The sequence below is a fragment of the Grammomys surdaster genome, unplaced genomic scaffold, assembly GCF_004785775.1.
Source record: "Grammomys surdaster isolate TR1022 unplaced genomic scaffold, NIH_TR_1.0 211, whole genome shotgun sequence".
In the NCBI taxonomy this organism is placed as follows: Eukaryota; Metazoa; Chordata; class Mammalia; order Rodentia; family Muridae; genus Grammomys; species Grammomys surdaster.
This window is the reverse complement of record NW_021604656.1, coordinates 6,465,788-6,481,945: the sequence shown is the minus strand read 5'-3', so window position 1 is coordinate 6,481,945 and position 16,158 is coordinate 6,465,788. Positions and strand designations below refer to the sequence as shown.

Sequence of the window (16,158 nt, the reverse complement as noted above, 5' to 3'; positions counted from 1 at the left end):
TACTCAGTTTCTCTGGTGATGCATTCTCTTCTTTTAGTCACTGTGATGGTTGCATACGCTCGGCCCAGGGAGTGGCACTATTAGAAGGCATGGCCTTGTTGGAGTGAGTGTGGTCTTGTCAGAGTAGGTGTGGCCTTGTTGGAGTGAGTGTGGTCTTGTCAGAGTAGGTGTGGCCTTGTTGGAGTGGGTGTGGCTTTGTTGGAGTAAGTATGTCAGTGTGGGCGTGGGCTCTAAGACCCTCATCCTAGCTGCCCAGAAGCCAGTATTCTCCTAGAAGACTTCAGATGAAGATGTAGAACTCTCAGCTCCTCCTGCACCATGCCTGCCTGGATGCTACCATGCTCCAGCCTTGATGTTAATAGACTGAACCTCTGAACCTGTAAGCCAGCCCCAGTTAAATGTTGTCCTTATAAGAGTTGCCTTTGTCATGGTGTCTGTTCACAGAAGTAAAACACTAACTAAGACAGTCATTCTTTCAACTCAACTATCAATTAAAGGGTCTGTACCTTGGCTGTGTAGTGTTCTAAGAGCTTTGTATGCTCAGGGTAAGCAAAAGACCAAGGGCTTTGATCATGAGCAGCCTGCAAACAGGGGGTCGTGACAGGGGCCCCTCCAGAAACACCCAGGAGAGGCTGTATCTCTGGGCCTTTCCTGATGCAAAAATTCCATAACCCTGGCTAAATGTGTGTCCCCTTACAGAGATGCGGCACCAGCATTCGACTTGGCTTAGTCCTTTCTTCCAACACTGTGGGTTGTGTGGATAGATGACTCACAATGATACACATTGTCCTGAGAGCACAATTAAGCACCCTAAGAGCACAGACCAGACATTGACACAACAGAGCAGGGTATACCTTCTGCCTCTCCCCAGAGTAGCTTCCACTAAGCAAGTGGTTCTGAACCCCGGTTTATCTGTGTGTTGGGTGAGTGATCCAGTTCTTCCTGTGCCTAGACAGGGGTGAGCATTGAAGGAAAAAGTAGAGGTAACATTTTTAGCACAAATGCCATGTAAATGATTAGCTGTTCAAATTGATGATTCACAAAGACTTTAGAAGCCATTTCTGCCAGTGTTATGAAAGACATGTATGATTAGAGAAACACAGATATACTTAAAGAAAAGTCCTGACACCCCAGTGCTGTGTTCTCACAGGGAAACAATGTCAGGAGGACAGGGAGAAGTGAGAGGAGCAGGAAGGGGACTGTGTGTCCCTGAGGGAGGATGGCCTAGAAACAGGGCTGGTGTTGGCATGTTTTCTAGGCTCCGCCCCAGTTACCTGGCAATAGCCAGGTAAAGTATGCCTGACTCACTATAAAAGGGGCTGCTTGACTCCTCCTCATTCTCTTCCCTCTCTGTCCCTTCTCTCACCATTCCCCCCCCCCAAGTGTTCATGGGCCTCTTCTCTCTCTGTCTCTGTGTCTGTCTCTCTCTCCCTCATTCCCTTTCTCTGTCTCTACTACCCCCTCAACTCCCCTCCACATGCCCTGAATAAACTCTATGCTACACTATACTGTCCTGTGGCTGGCCCCTCAGGGGAACAGGATGCCTCAGCATGGGCCTACAGAAGCACCCCTTTCCCCACACCATACCGCGCCTCCACCAGACATATCCCTGGCTTCTTTTTCATTTTGTATAGAACACAACATCTGGACCACAGAGGACCTCCTGGAAATAAATGGTGAGAGAGTATCTCTAAGCAGGAAGGGCTCAGGGCAGAAAAGAGAGAGACATCAGATGGGGGACCATGGGAGAGAAGCAGGGACAGAGGGGTCTGGGGGGCAGCTGATGACACATCAGGGTCATGTTGTTGGAGAAAGTCAGGGTCAAATGGAGACAGAATGAAAATGAAGACTCAATGGCTCCAAAGTTTGGTTGGGGTTTTTATTGTAGACATGAGGGAAAGTACAGCCAGAGGAGCGTTCAGAGCAGGGAGAGAAATTACCAGAGGAAAAGTGGCCAGGAAACTGAACCAGACCAGGAAAGGAGAGAGAAAGAGACTGGGAGAATTGAGAGACAAAAGAAGACCAAGAGTGATTCAGGAATGGACCCAAGAGAACAGAGAGCCCATGGCCAAAGGGTGGGTTATATAGGAAAGAGACGCTTGGGAGAAGGCAAGCTAAGCCTGGGGCCAGGGAAGTTTAGGATGAGGGGCAGGGTTGGAAGGACTGGAAGGGACCACAGGTACAAGGGAGCTTGGCTAGGGCCAGCTTGTGCCTTGGTACACTAATAGGCACCCACTTAGCCTTTTGTCTGAGTTCCTCACTTAGGGACCGGGCAGTAACTAGCCTCAGAAGGGTAGACTTGGGTTTGTCTCAGGGCTTGCAAATAAGATGTTTCCAGTTCTGGATCTGCTTCAGGGTGGGTAAAGTAGTGGAAACGAACATCCAAACCTTGAAATTGTGTTTGATGTGGACCAAGTTGTCCTCAAACCTGGAGCCAGGAGGTGAGGAATGACCTAATTCAGCCAGTTTGACTGGTAAGGACAGCAGCAAGCCCGTGTAGGATTGCTTAGCTGGCAGTTCAATGCAGTGTGGTAGCATCCATCTGTCCATCTACCCGCTCGTCAGTTTACCCAGCCCATTCTTATTTAGTCCCATGTGTGAATTGGAAGGTGAGCTCATGGAGTTTGTAAGAACATGGGTGAGCATCAAAACACAGAGCACAAGAAACTCAGAGATCTACACAGGCTCTGGGGCTCAGGGATCCTTCCATAGGCTTCCAGGGGATTATAAAGCATCAGAGGGAGGCTCTGGGGACTTGGCCAAGAGGTCTTAAGTGGGCTATCGGAGGCCCGAATGGGGACAGAGATACATCTGGGAAGAGCACATCCCCAGCAGCCTTTTCTAAGAGGCTAAAAAACGCCCCGAAGAGGATGGGGGAGCAGGGCATGGGTATGAGCTTCGATGGGTGTCTCATCTGCATTTTTACAGAGACGGCTCAGGTGTGGAGCTGCTGAAACAGGGACAGAAAGAAGGTGACGCTGGTGGGAGACAGAGGAAGGGAATAAGTTATGTTGTGCGGCAGTGTCAGGAATGCTGCCAGTCAGGAGACATCTGCTAGCCTTCCGTTCTGCCTTCTTGATGGGCTGCAGGCAGCGGGGTTATCTTATTTCCTGATAAGGAAGGAGGCTTGGAAGGGTTATGCAAATGGCTTTGATTTTCACCCCTGGAGATTCCCTGGAGATGTTGGATTCCCTTCTAGGCTCTCTGTAAGAGGTGCAGACAACAGCACCCCCCCCCATGCCAGCTCCACCCCAGCCTGTCCTACATTTCCCTGGACTTCTGACTGTGGAGGAAGGATAGTGCCCTGCAGTCCACTGCAATGCATGAGAGCACCGCAGACTGGGAGAGGAGCATCCCCATGCTTCCCTACACTATTAGAGAATGAGGACAGGCAGGAAAGAGATGGAATTCCGAGGGTGTTTATAGACCCAAAGAGTTTATTTTAAGCATTGTGGGTACTCTAAGAACATTGTCTTCCTTTTCTTCTTGAGCTGGCAAGCCCTTACACCCTGGAGAGGTGAAAGGATGTCCTGGTTTCTTCTCTGCCTCTTGTACCTCTTAGGTGGTCCCTGCTTCCCCTATGTGAACATCTCTCTTGTATTTCTTCTTACTTTTCTTCCTTCCTGACCTCAGGACTCCAGGACTTCTCTTCCTGTTCTGTTCTTGCCGTTTTCCTCTCTTTTGTGACATGGAAATGTTAGTCTTAACCATCTGCAGTTTCTGGGACTGTGATTAATTAATGAAATTCCAGCAAGCCCACTTTCTCCAGGCACAGACATGTGCCCATCACCAGGGTTTACCAGCAAGCACTGTTTTCTGAGGAGATTCTATCAAGGTCAACTTCAGAGACCTTGTCCTACAAACCCAACCGTGTTTGCAGGCCCTGGCTGGGCTTCCCTCCATTGCAGACTCCTGAAAATGCTCTTCCCAGAGGGCTCCCCTGGGAATGTCAATGTTTATCTGTTCCCCTAGAGTAGCTGTGGGACCTTCTGCCTCAGTCTTAGTCTCAAGCGGGGACTCTGAACCTCTTTGTCTTTCACCATGTTGATGTCATTTCTCCATGCTCACGTCTCCTCCTTCTGCTTCCTCACTGAGCATTCCTAGATGCTCTGACTTTGCCAAAACTCTGACCATCATAGACGTCTCAGTGTCATAGACTACCACGCGCCATCACACCAGAGCTTCTCATTCTTTAGCATGGCTATAGTGACTGACACATGGGGTTGTGTGATACCCGTCCTGCAGATAAATATGGACTATGTACTTGCTGTGTGCCAAGGTCTCAAAGGAGATGCTTGCTTCCGCCTAGAAGCAGACAGATACACAGATTTGTCAGGATGGTGGGGATGTAAGGGCATAGAGGTGGGGCCTGGAGGAGGAAACTGGAACAGGTGGGAAAGTGAAATGCTGGAGCAGATCTGTCTGCCCCTGGGCTGCTAGCCTTCTTTATTTCTGTGGCAGTTAAGTTTCTTCTTGGAGCTCTTATCCATTGCAGCTGGGAGAAAACCAGTCCTGATCAGCCTGTGAGTTTCCCCTGCTGTGGGGCCCCATCCTGGTCTGAACTGACAGCTGAAGCAGGCACAGGGCACCAGCCAGCTCTGGGCTCCGCCTTCTCTTCTGCTTGCTCCTTCATTTGGCATTGCCATCAAGCCCTCGCCATGCCTGGGTGCTATTCTTGGCACCAAGAGGAAGCAGGCCCGGGAACCAGAAGCCTTTCCTCATCTGTTCTGTCCCCAAAAATTCTAGATGGAGGAGACATGCCATATAAATTTAGAACTATGAATTATCTGCAGCCTTCAGAGGTGTCCTGACGGGACAGCGAAGAAGGAGGAACCGGCAGTGAGCATCAAAAGAAAGGAAGCTTCTGGAATAGGGAGCCAGAAACAGAGCTCAGAACTGGACTGTCTGGGGAGCTGGAGGTTGTGCTGGGCAGGGAAGACCTCTGGGAGGGCCACTTTCTTTCCCCAGGTATATTACATGGGGTGGGGGGTGGGGAAGCTGCAAACTGAAGCTGTGGATGTTGATTACAGTTGCAATCTGTTACAGTATCTCTGCTGTAACAGGGGCTGGGGGCCAGTGTGGCAAAGCACTGGTCTTTGTTTTTGTTTTTTTTTCAAGCTCCCTTTACTGTGGGAGTTAATCAGAAGTGCAAAGTGTTACAGTATCTTTGTCTTCCCAGGTGTGTGTGTGTGTACAAAGCATTTTTTAAAGCTCCCCCCCCAACCCCCAATGTGGAGTCTTGCTTCTGTCTTTGGTATTTTGTGTGAGAAACTCCTCACTGCTTTTCGTTATATACAATTTATAGTAACTTCATTCAGCATTTCATCTGAAAGCAAAACTTGTGTATGAATTGGCTGACCTTTGCCCCCTCTTATAGAAAGGGTTTGACAAGTCATTGACAGGATCCACGAGAGGGAGAGATAAAGAGGTAAGGAAGTTTCTTAAGAGAGCAAACACAGACAAGTCTTTTAGCCTCAGTTTCCTGCTTTGTAGCGGGAGGAAATGGTCCCCCTGCAAAGTCTAAAATCTGTGAGTTCGTGCACATGCATTTAGCCTTCAACTCAATCCTGCTTGCCTTTATCCTAAAGATTTTATGTCTAGGAAAAAACCTCAATTAATTGCCTCTTTAACAACTTATCGAAGGCCAGCTCTTTCCTGAGGGTTAGGCAGGTCTTAGCCAGCAAGATCCAGTCACAGCTCATAAAGAGCCCGCCCCCTACTGGGAAACAGGAGCAAGGAATGCATTTGCTGGCTAAGTGCTTAGGACAGGCAACCGTGGATTCTGGGAAGTCTTTAGGAACCACCAGACAAAGCGAGTTAAAATTCCTTCCCAAGCTACTGATTTTCTAACCATATGTATATGGTTAGAAGTATATGAAGAGCTTAAGACGGAAGGAGTAAACCCTGTACACCATCTCCAAGATAAGTAGCTGTTAACGTCCTCGTCTGTCTGTTTTGCATAGACACCTGTATCCTTTCCCTGGAAGTGTTTAGCAGTTTACAGGCATTCTGATGCATACTCTCTGTCAAAAGATAGGGATGTCCTTCTATGTAACCACCTTCGAAAGCATTTTCCATGGTGCTCATGGAAAATAATTTTAAAGTATCACCTAAAAAAATAAAATCACGACGTTTTCTCCCCAAAAAGTCTCATAGTGTTGCACAGTTATTATTACCTCAGTACTAAGGAGGCTCACCTCTCACGTTTGCTTCCGCTCTTCTACCCCACACAGTGACTGCGCACCCTGCCCCACCCCCACCCACCCCGAGGTGTGGCTTTCTAGGCAGCTTTCTTGTCAGACGTCCTCTGTTTGGGGGCTTTTTGGTTTCCCTCCTGACTTGGTTCAAGTCCCGAAATTGTGGCCGCAGTATTTAAAAGAAATGTTTTTAGATTTATTTATTTTGTGTGTATGAGTGTGCCTGCATGTGTGTAAGTGAACCACCCGTGTGCCTGGTGCCGGCGGAGGTCAAAAGAGCATACCAGTCAGATCCCTTGGAACTGGAGTCACAGATGGTTGCGAGCTGCCGTGTGGGTGATGGGAACCAAACTGGGGTCCTTTGCTTAAGCAACAGATCTTAACCACAGGGCCATCTCTGCAGCCCCAGCTGGCCGCAGCATTTTATAGAGCCACTATGTTTTTCTAATGGTGGCATATCAGCAGATCACGCCAGGCTGTTCCATCGTGCTACGGATGTGGTGTCTCACTCCCTCTATCAGGAGGAAATGTACCTTCTCTGCTCTGCTATAATGAAACATCCTATGTTATAACTAAGCACTTGGAAATAACAACTTGCTGTATGGTTTCGTCCTCATTCATTTTTTTCCCACAAACATTTTGCATTGCAAAAAAAACCCTGACAACTTTCTAATTATACCTTTCTTTCAATAATAAATAGATGGGCTATTTTCAAAAAAAAAAAAAAGATGGGGTATTTTCTTAGCAGCTTGGTTTAAAGTTTAACGTTCTGCCTCCCTTTGAAACTCCTCAATCTTATATGAGACACAGATGTGCAGAAGATACGACACTGAGTGTCCTGACAAGACCCCGTCCTGGGTCACAAACAGGTCAACTGTCAGTTTAATGGAGACTGTCTCTGGCTGATGGAAACATGGCCAGCCTCCTGTCAGTGCCCAGGGCTTGAATGGTTGGGGACTCTCTGGAAAGAGTCAGGTGGAGAAACAAGGGACGGACCTTTGGCTCCATTCAGAACCTTCCCAAACATGCAAGCAAGTGCACCTTCCTCTACTAGCAGTTAAAAGACACTAATTCGGCATCTGTTCTAGGCTCAAAGCCAGCAGGGCAAAGGACTGTCCCCATGGTGTTGATATGGCAGGGGAGGAGGAGACAGATAGTGTATGTGGGGGGCAGGGTTGGGAATGTTGAGTGGATGGTCAGGAACTGAGTGAAGAAACAAAGTGAATGGGAAAGAGCCATAGAGGAAGGTGCCAAGGTGGAGGCAGAGGGATCTGACTCCGGTTGTGAAAAACCATCCAGGCTGGCACAGCCAGAGGGACCGTCTGACGCTTGCAGGCAGTGGCCGCTCACTCAGTTCACGCCCAATTATTAGAGCCAGCAAAGCCCAGGGATTACGTCCTTCCCTCTACTGCGACATGATTTTGGGCGAATGAAAACAAATCAGAATTCATCAACTGTGAACAAAATTGTCAACTGTGAACCGTCAACAGTCTGGTTTAAAAATAGAAGACGGATTGACGAAACACAGCGGAGAAAGCAATTTAAATAAAACGTTAAAAATAATACCCCAAGCACGCAAGGCCCCGGGAAGAGTGTGGAGTCCTGCGTGAGCAGTGAACTAGAGAGAAGTTATTAGCTCTGCTTTACAAATCACAGGACGGAAAGATTCACCGGCCATTTGCAGGAGACGTTTGAGTTGGTGTGTTGTGCAAAACAGAAAAAAACAGAAGCGAAGATTGGCTGGGAAATCTGCTAGCACATGTGTTTTTAAGTAGGTCAGTGTTTTGAGCACCTGTACACACTTCTGCAGTGTTTCCTTTCTCTGCTTCTTGGGTGGTTGGGGAAAGCACGTTTGTTACAGCAGGTTAAGGGTCTAGAAGCTTCTGGGGTTGGTTGTATTTATATCGGTGTTGGTGTGAATATGGAGGCTAGTCTGTGCTTAAATGACCTGGAGTCTCTCACTTCTTAAGACACTAGATGCAAAGTGTATCAGTCAGGTTGGCTGTCAGGCAGAGAAGTAGAAACTGAGCTGTGTACTGGACTGAGTTCCCCTCTCATCACCCAGGAGGCGGGGCGTCTGAGATCAAACAATTAACAATGGCTGGCTCATTCTGAAGCAGAGGAGCTGTTCACTTGGTCTTCCAAGCATGGGGTGGGCGTCACTGGAGGTCCTCGGCTTAGAGATAGCTCTCCTGTGTCTCAATACATCACCATCCCTACCTGGGTACTTCTGTGTCCGAATGTCCCTTCCTTATATGGACACCCAAAATACTGGCTTCAGGCCCCAGTGAAACTGTTTTCATTTGGCTGCCTCTATGAAGCCCCCACTGTTACAAAGGTCCAGGTCTGAGACTCATTTAGACCTAGTTTGCATGTGGGATGGAGTAGGGCCCTGTGGGAGATGTATAGCTTCCAGAGGGTGACTAGGGTAAACTATAGATAGCAGTAGAGGGTCTTGTCTGCTATGTTCTCTTCAGGGTGGGTAGGTCTAGAGGAATGGCTTTCCTGTATGAAGGACCAACTCAACCATGATCCTAATGGGTGTCCTTTAGTCTGTCTCATGGAGGTCTCCCAGGTACACCTCCAAATTTGGCTATTGTACCCTGTAAGGAGCTGAGAGGAGAGAGGCTCTCCAGTCCAGAGGATTGCTTCTACCAATTTCCTTTGTTTTACATTTTCAAAAGCAGTTAGTTTTTTGCTAGCTGTCAGACAAATAACGCTATACTCTTACTAGCCCCCAAGAAGGCCATGCTTTCTAGCCTTGTTTGGTTTTTACCTGCTGTGCTGTGAAAGTTAAACTTGGCTCACTGTGTTCTGACTGCCTAGGTCCTCTATCCCCTCGGGGTTGGCATAGAAGGAACAGGTAGAGAGGCTACTTGACTGTTCTCTCATGGCACAGCCATCAATGTCCATAGGTATATCAGAGTTTAGCTCCTGTCTTGCACATACCATAGGGAAGGTTTTCAGCCTCTGTCATTTGGTCCTAAGGTCAGGAGGGAGCTCCTGGTACCCTGTGATGCTGGGAGGATGCTCGTCTCCCTTGCTCACATCCCCCTTGTAGAATCTTCTCTCGCACTCCATCCTCTACCGCCTCTTTCCCAAAAAGAAATCTCGCCCTGCTCTGTATACTTTGTTATTGTTCTAGCTCCGTTGGGAGCTGAGTAAGCCGAGGCTGATTCTGCTGAGTTGGAGGAAGTCAACTCTAAGTCATCTCTTGGGCTGTTTATCTGTTTCTAGTGAGGAGCAGAGGGAAGGCTCTGTGGCAACATTGTTTCCCCCTGGCTCCCATTTTCTTAGCAGGCCTGGACTAAGGGCACCGCGTATGTACCTTGTGATTGTCTCTAAAGCACTGCACTGTCTGGCTGACTGTGCAGCCAGCTAGGTCCAGCTTGGGGCCTGGAACAGAAAGCTTGAGAAAGGAAGATGAACGCCTGCCTAGCAATCGAGCCCCACTGGTTCGGAGAGGTCACTCAGCAGGAAGTCTTTCTCCCTGAGAGTCACTTGGCCCCTCTGGATAAGGCAGGCATGGAGATTGTTTCAGCCTCTCTTGTTGCCTCTGCCCTGGCAACAATCTGGTACAGGAAAAGGACTGTACTGTATCTGTGAGGCTTACTTCCGGGAGATGGGGTAGAGAAGAACCTCTAGGAGTCTTCTCTATGAGATGCTGTAGTCTCAAGTCTCAGGCCCCAGGAACACATCTGCCCTGTCATGATTTGGGACTCCAATTCAGAGCTTCCAACAGCCTCTGCCATGGTTCCCTGAGGGCTCTCCTTACCTGGGAGAGCAGTGATTCTAGCTTGGCTATTACCTCTAGAAAAGATTTTACATTTTGTTTATATTTCATTATAAAATATTTGATGCATAAAATTATGTGTATTATTTATAGAAGTTGTTAAGTCCAGGAGCAAGGTGTTTTTTTTTTTAAAGCTGAATTAAAATATAAAACAAACACCCATTTTTGTGATGCTTCTATATGCCCTACCCTGCTACCTCCCCTAGGGAGGTCACCCAAAATTGATGGCAATTGTCAAATACCTGATATGAGTTTTTACTATCTCTCTCTGTATATATGAATAGCCTGTTTTGAATTTTTTAAAGATTCAAATAAAATGGTAGGATTACAACCATTTACATTTTTTAAATTTATTTTTTGTTTTCTGTGTGTAAGTAATTCACATAAGACTACGTGAATTATTTTGCCTATATGTATGCATATGTATCATGAGACTGCCTGGTGCCTGTGGATGAGAGAGAGCATCGAATGCTCTGGAACTAGAGTTCCAGAAGATTGTGAACAACTCTGTGGGTGCTGGGAAGCAAACCCAGGTCTAGAATGACAGGGAAGACTCTTAACTGCTGAGCCACCTCACCTTCCCTAGACCTGAAGCCTTTGGTGCTTCATTCACACGTTACATATCTTCCAAAAGGATAAAAAAAAAATACCCCGAAACCTTGCATTTGTCTGGTGCAGACAGATATTGTTTTCTCAATGGTTCCTCTCTTGAATACACAGAGGTCAGCTGTCATGGACATGTCAGGGGAACATGGAGGGGCTGCTGCTACCCAGAGGAGCAGGCTGAGTAGCAAGAGGTCTTGTCTGGGGCTTCTGTTCAGACAAGAACAGAAGGGCCATAGAGGAAACAGGTGAGTGGCTGGTCGGTGACATGTGGAGAAGGCCAATTCTGTCAACAGCCTGGGGCAAGCATGAGACTGAGAGGGAGGCTCGGAATGTGGAGCTCCAGGAGAGACAGAGGGTCCTCAGGCTGGACATAGGAGGAATTCAGGGTAGGAAAAGCAGCTGAGATGGAGTACTAACCCCAACGCCTTAACTTCTTTGTGTTGGCTGGCTGGGAAGCTTTCCGACAGAACAGAGGTTTGCGGTTTGCAGAACGCGTTATTGCCCTTCTTTCTGCCTTTAGCTCATCTGTTCTAGTTCTTGAATACCAACGATGTGCCAGGCTCACTATGGGTCACCTCACGTCAGATGTAAACAGGCAGTGAAGCTTTCCTTGCCATACTCTGTGGTCTCTGGCAGGAGAAACAGCTATTTTGTGGCATGTGACAGCCACAAAGCTTGATAGGAAATCCAGGTGAAATGCTAAAACTGGTGGCCCTTGAAGTGTCTGCTGGGACCTGTGCCTGCACTATTGCTGCTGATCCGTCTCCCTGTCAGTTGGTCATGTGACAGTACTGCAACCAGGAGCGCAGGGAAGTCATGCTCAGGGCATGAGCAACATGTAAATTTTCCCCTCAAGGAGGGCAGAATTTGTTGAGGGAAAATATCTGAGTCTGTAAAGAGGCAGTTACATGCTAGTAGGTGAAGGCCTCATGATGAAGTCAGGCAATAATTTAAACTTTACAAAAGAGATGTATACATAAAAGAACATTTTTGCCTAAATAAGATTCAGAAAGTCTTTTTAAAAACTTGCTTGTAAATCTCCAATCTGAAACCGAGGGTCATTCTAGAGAGCCAACCCAGAGGAGGAAGAAGAGGAGGAGGGGAAGAGGAAAAGGAGGAAGAGAGGGAGGAGGAGGAAGAAGAAGGAAGAAGAAGAGGGGAAGGAGGGGGAGGAAGAGAAAGAAGAGGAGGAAGAAGAGGAGAAGGCAGTCAGTTGGCCACAGTAGTCTCAGCTCCAGCTGCACACACTCTGTGTGTGTGTGTGAGAGACTTAGTTTCTGTCAGCTTGACCAAGCTAAAGCCACCCAGAAAAAGAGAATTTCAAGAGAGGAATCTCTCCCATCAGATGGGCCTGTGGGCATGTCTACACAGGATTTTCTTGATTAACGGTTGACATAGGAGTGTCCTGTCCACTTTGTCCTGTACTACCTGTGGGCGAGTGGTACTGGGTTGTATAAAAAGGCAAGCTGAGAGAACCACAAAGAGCAGGGCAGGAGGCAGCTTCCTGCATGGTCTCTGCCTCTCTTCCCTCCGGGTCACTGCCTCGGCTTCCCTTTATGATAGACTGAAACCTCCAAGCCAGGCGAGCCTTCCCTCACCAGGTTACCAGTTGTCAGTGTTTATCACAGCAACAGAGATCAAACTAGGGCCCAGTGCTATCTGAAGCGAGAGTTGACACAATGACCTTTCAGCTTTCTGTCAGCTCATCCTGCTGCCCGCAGGCACATCCCATACCCAGAGGTCTTTTGGCTCTGGCTGTAGATTCTCACACAGCCTGCCTCACCACATAGTCCTGTCCACATGGCTTTAGATGAATGCACTCTAATTTACTCCAAAGTCACGGCAAGTGACGTTTGAGACCCGGGCATGGCTTCCTTTCACAAAGTGCCTCTGACTCCTGGGAGCACACTGGTCGGTCACAGGCTGGCTGTTTCAGGAGCATACATAAAGGGGAGCTTGGGCTGGAGAGGGAACATGCTCTCTGTTCTCTTGCTCTGCCATTGCCCTTGGATGGGTGACAGCAGGAGTTATACAAAGTGATTGCAGAACCTTTAGAGCCTGCTATAAAGCAGTTTGCCTGGGTTTGTAGTTTGTCTGGTGAACAGGACATCTCATTCTCTCACAATGAGCCCCTGTCCACCTGGACTCCAGAGAGTTGCTTTGTAAACGTTGGTGGTTTCTCAAAGGTTGATTTGTGTTTTCTAAGGCAGGGACTGCATCTGCTCTTCCGCTTCCATTAAATGATTCCCAGCGGTGCCTGATAAGAGATGTGTGCTGAGGGGATACGCAGTCAGTTCTGCCTCTCTCTCCTTCCTTTGAACCTTCACCAGGTTCCCAGGCCCTAGGCCTTTGCTGGAGACTGATTGTATGCAAGCCTTGATCCTGAGAATTTGACAGGCAGAAAAGGAGGGAGCACAGATAACACATCTGGGCCAACGGCAAAGGTGCAGAATCAACCACACTTGGTGTAGGTTCAGTGCTCTGAACCCTCAGCCACGTGACAGAAACTATCTCAGGACCCTTAAGGGCTCAGCTCTGAAGTCAGAAATGCATTTGCCTGAGTGCTGAGGTCTTTTATGAGTTGCTTAACCTCCAAGAGCCTCAATTTCTTTTTCTATATTATACAAGTAATAAGAAAACTGGTGCCCACTGTGGTCTAGGACACCCGTAAATACCTATGGTATCTCCTATTTGTGTTTTGAGTCTATTGAGACTTAAAGTTAGGAGACAGGGACCTGAAAGCTACCATTATTGCTGACAAAAATGACAGGAGTTTGTAGCTTGTGGACTCCTGACATAGACTCCCAGACTTAGGTCCCATTAGTCCCAGGCTAGTTCCAGCCGCAAAAGCTCCAGAGATGGGCAAGGGGCACAAGCTTTCATTGCGTATTGCTCACAGAGGAAGGGGCAGGCAGAACACCTCAGATGCACCATCCAGATGCTTTCAAAGAGGTGGTTGTGCTTTGCTCTGGTTTGAATATGGAATGTCCCTCGTAGGCTCATGTATAGAATGCCCTTCATAGTGGCCAAGGTGTTGAATGCGTTGAATGTTTGGTCTCCAGCTGATGATTGTATTTCAGAGAGTCTGGAGAAATGAGAGCTAGCTGGAGGAAGTAAGCCGTCTGTGTCATGTGTCCTGTCCTGGGCTCCCCTTTCTTCTGCTTTGCTACCTGTCCACCAGGACACCAACAATTCCACCACCGTGTCCTATCGTTATGGACTGAAGCCATGAGCAGAACAAATCTTTATTCCCTTTAAGTTGTTTATGACCAGCGTCTGTCACAGTAATGAGAACGCAGCTTACTTAGAATGTTCTCGAGCACTTGCTGTGTGTGTGTGTGGGGGGGGTTCGTTGTGAAGCCCTCAGAGCTTAGGTGGGAGGGCTTCACTGGTCACATAGAACTCCACATGCATTTGCTTTCAGATAATCATCATATCTTATAAATGGTGACAGTTGAGCCTGCTGTTAATTTAAAATTTGCTTTCCAGTTCTTCTACTGTGTTTTGGGAGTTATTTGGGAAAACTATGAAAGGCCAGCCCCAAGAGAGGTCTGAATGCCAGACCACTAGCACGGCAGACTTCTTTCTCCCTTCTCCCATCTCTGTTCCCTTAAAGCAAGGATACCAGCCACTCCCTGGGAAGCTGAGCATGCGTCTGGCCTCACCCTGTTCTAATGGTCTGTCCTGTCTCTCTCTTACAGTGCAAGTTGGAATTCCATGCTTGTTCTACGGGCAAAAGCCTCAGCTCCCTCTGTGATGGGCCCTGTCCGTGTCTGCCTGAGCCTGAGCCACCAAAACCCAAGGCAGAGAAGAGTGGTGAGTGGAAGAGGGTTCAGAGGTCAGGGGGGCTTGCACGGTCAAGCCTGGCTCACTTGCTCAGAGCCAGGCTATGACAGAGCTGTTCAGCCTTTAAAGGGAATATGAACTCATTTGGCAAGCAAGCTCTCCAGCTTGGCCTGGAACTCTGAGCTGGATCACGTCGTACCATTAAAGAGAGAAAGAAGAGCAGAGAGGCTTTTAAAAGAAATCTGTTAGAGCGAGGTGTGTGCCAGCCTCCTTTAGATGGTAGTTTATCTCTGACATGGGAGGGGCAGGTTTTCATGGCCTGCCCTTGGGCTTATCTTTCTCCAGTTGTAAATTCTTGAATCCTTTGAACATCTCAAGACTGAACATCACAGAAACTGCAGAGGTACTGTGGCCGAGGAGAGCTTTCTCCCTTAAGCATTTCTTTATCAATACATTCCACTGGAGTCCAGTATAAAGCCAGGGGACAGATGAAAATGAACAGCCCTGGGGACCACTCTTTCCAGTCCAGGATTGAGAGGGCATGTTTTCTAATGGAGAAATAATATAGTCCCATTGGCCACTGCCTGCTTCTGAAATCTGAGTTTAAATTTGCCTTCAGTGGCCGTGAGCATTCTTAGCTGTGACTGGCTGGTAACATAGAAAGCACTGTATCTACATGCATGCCAGTATATGTGTATACGTGCACATATGCCAATGTGTGTGTGTGTGTGTGTGAACTCATGTCTCCCAATACAAGAAGCTTCTCATGATTGAGGAAATGAACAGAGCAAGAGACAGTATCATTTTTATTAGCAAAGGGGTTAGGGGAAGTAGATGAAGACTTCAAGTCCAAGTCTGGGCAGTTCCACTTTAGAAATGTTACAGACTCTTTGGGAAGTGTAGCTCAGAAGAGCAATATAGATCAGGAAATACTGTGATCACAAGTAATCAACAAAGATTACTATTGATTTCCCAACAGCAGATCTCATCACACTTGAGAGCAACTGATTTTTATGAAAAGTTAGACATGATGTACAATACATCTTTGTATTTTGGCTGTGAGGTTTTGAAGTTGTCAGTATCAATGAGGTCAGCTGGGGAAGTCCAGGTCTTCAGCATTATCAACAAAAGAACACAGAGGAAGTACACAAAGCTCAGCAATAAAAATTAATTTTAGAAGTGAGAGTATGTCAGAAAGCAAAGGTGTATACTTTTCTGGGTAGTAGAATGGGTGGCTTCATGGGCAAGGCCCATACTGGAAGGTTGGGGTGTTCCTTCCATGGGTTAGAGGATGCTCATGGAGGATTGTCTCTAGGGAGGTGTGGCTTGATTGTTTCCTCCTTTGATTGATAGCCTAAGATTCCGCTCAAGTTGTATCAGGCAAAATCATGCACAGCTGGTACCTGAAGTCAGACACAGCGTCCAGTGGGGACAGTTTCCTTTGGTTTGTCCTTACTGAAGGCGTGTCACTACTGGTGCTTGCATCCTGGTCATGTGATGGAAACTGTGTCTGCCCTGGAATTTTGTAGTCAGTAGTATTTTTGAAGATCTGGAAAACATCCCAATGAACTAAGCCCCTCCTGTCTCTGCCTTGGATCCACTCTCTTTTACTATATAGTCTAGAAAATTCTACCTAAAATTTTCTGGAGTCTTACTAGGAAGTTGTAGTAGCCCATGTTACTCTAGATTCCATGCTATTCTAGATCCCATTCTATTCTAGATCCCCTGCTATTCTAGATCCCATGCTATTCTAGATCCCATGCTATTCTAGATCCC

The 16,158-nt window shown here is 47.5% G+C and overlaps 1 protein-coding gene across 1 annotated transcript in view; it reads left to right on the top strand.

Moving 5' to 3' along the window:
• The window catches only part of Spock1 (SPARC (osteonectin), cwcv and kazal like domains proteoglycan 1), a 478,511-nt gene that overhangs the window by 384,578 nt on the left and 77,775 nt on the right, over nucleotides 1-16,158 (top strand). The window contains exon 6 of the mRNA XM_028772059.1: nucleotides 14,298-14,412. Within this exon, the coding sequence (XP_028627892.1) occupies nucleotides 14,298-14,412 (115 nt within the window). The remainder of the gene's footprint in view (nucleotides 1-14,297; nucleotides 14,413-16,158) is intronic.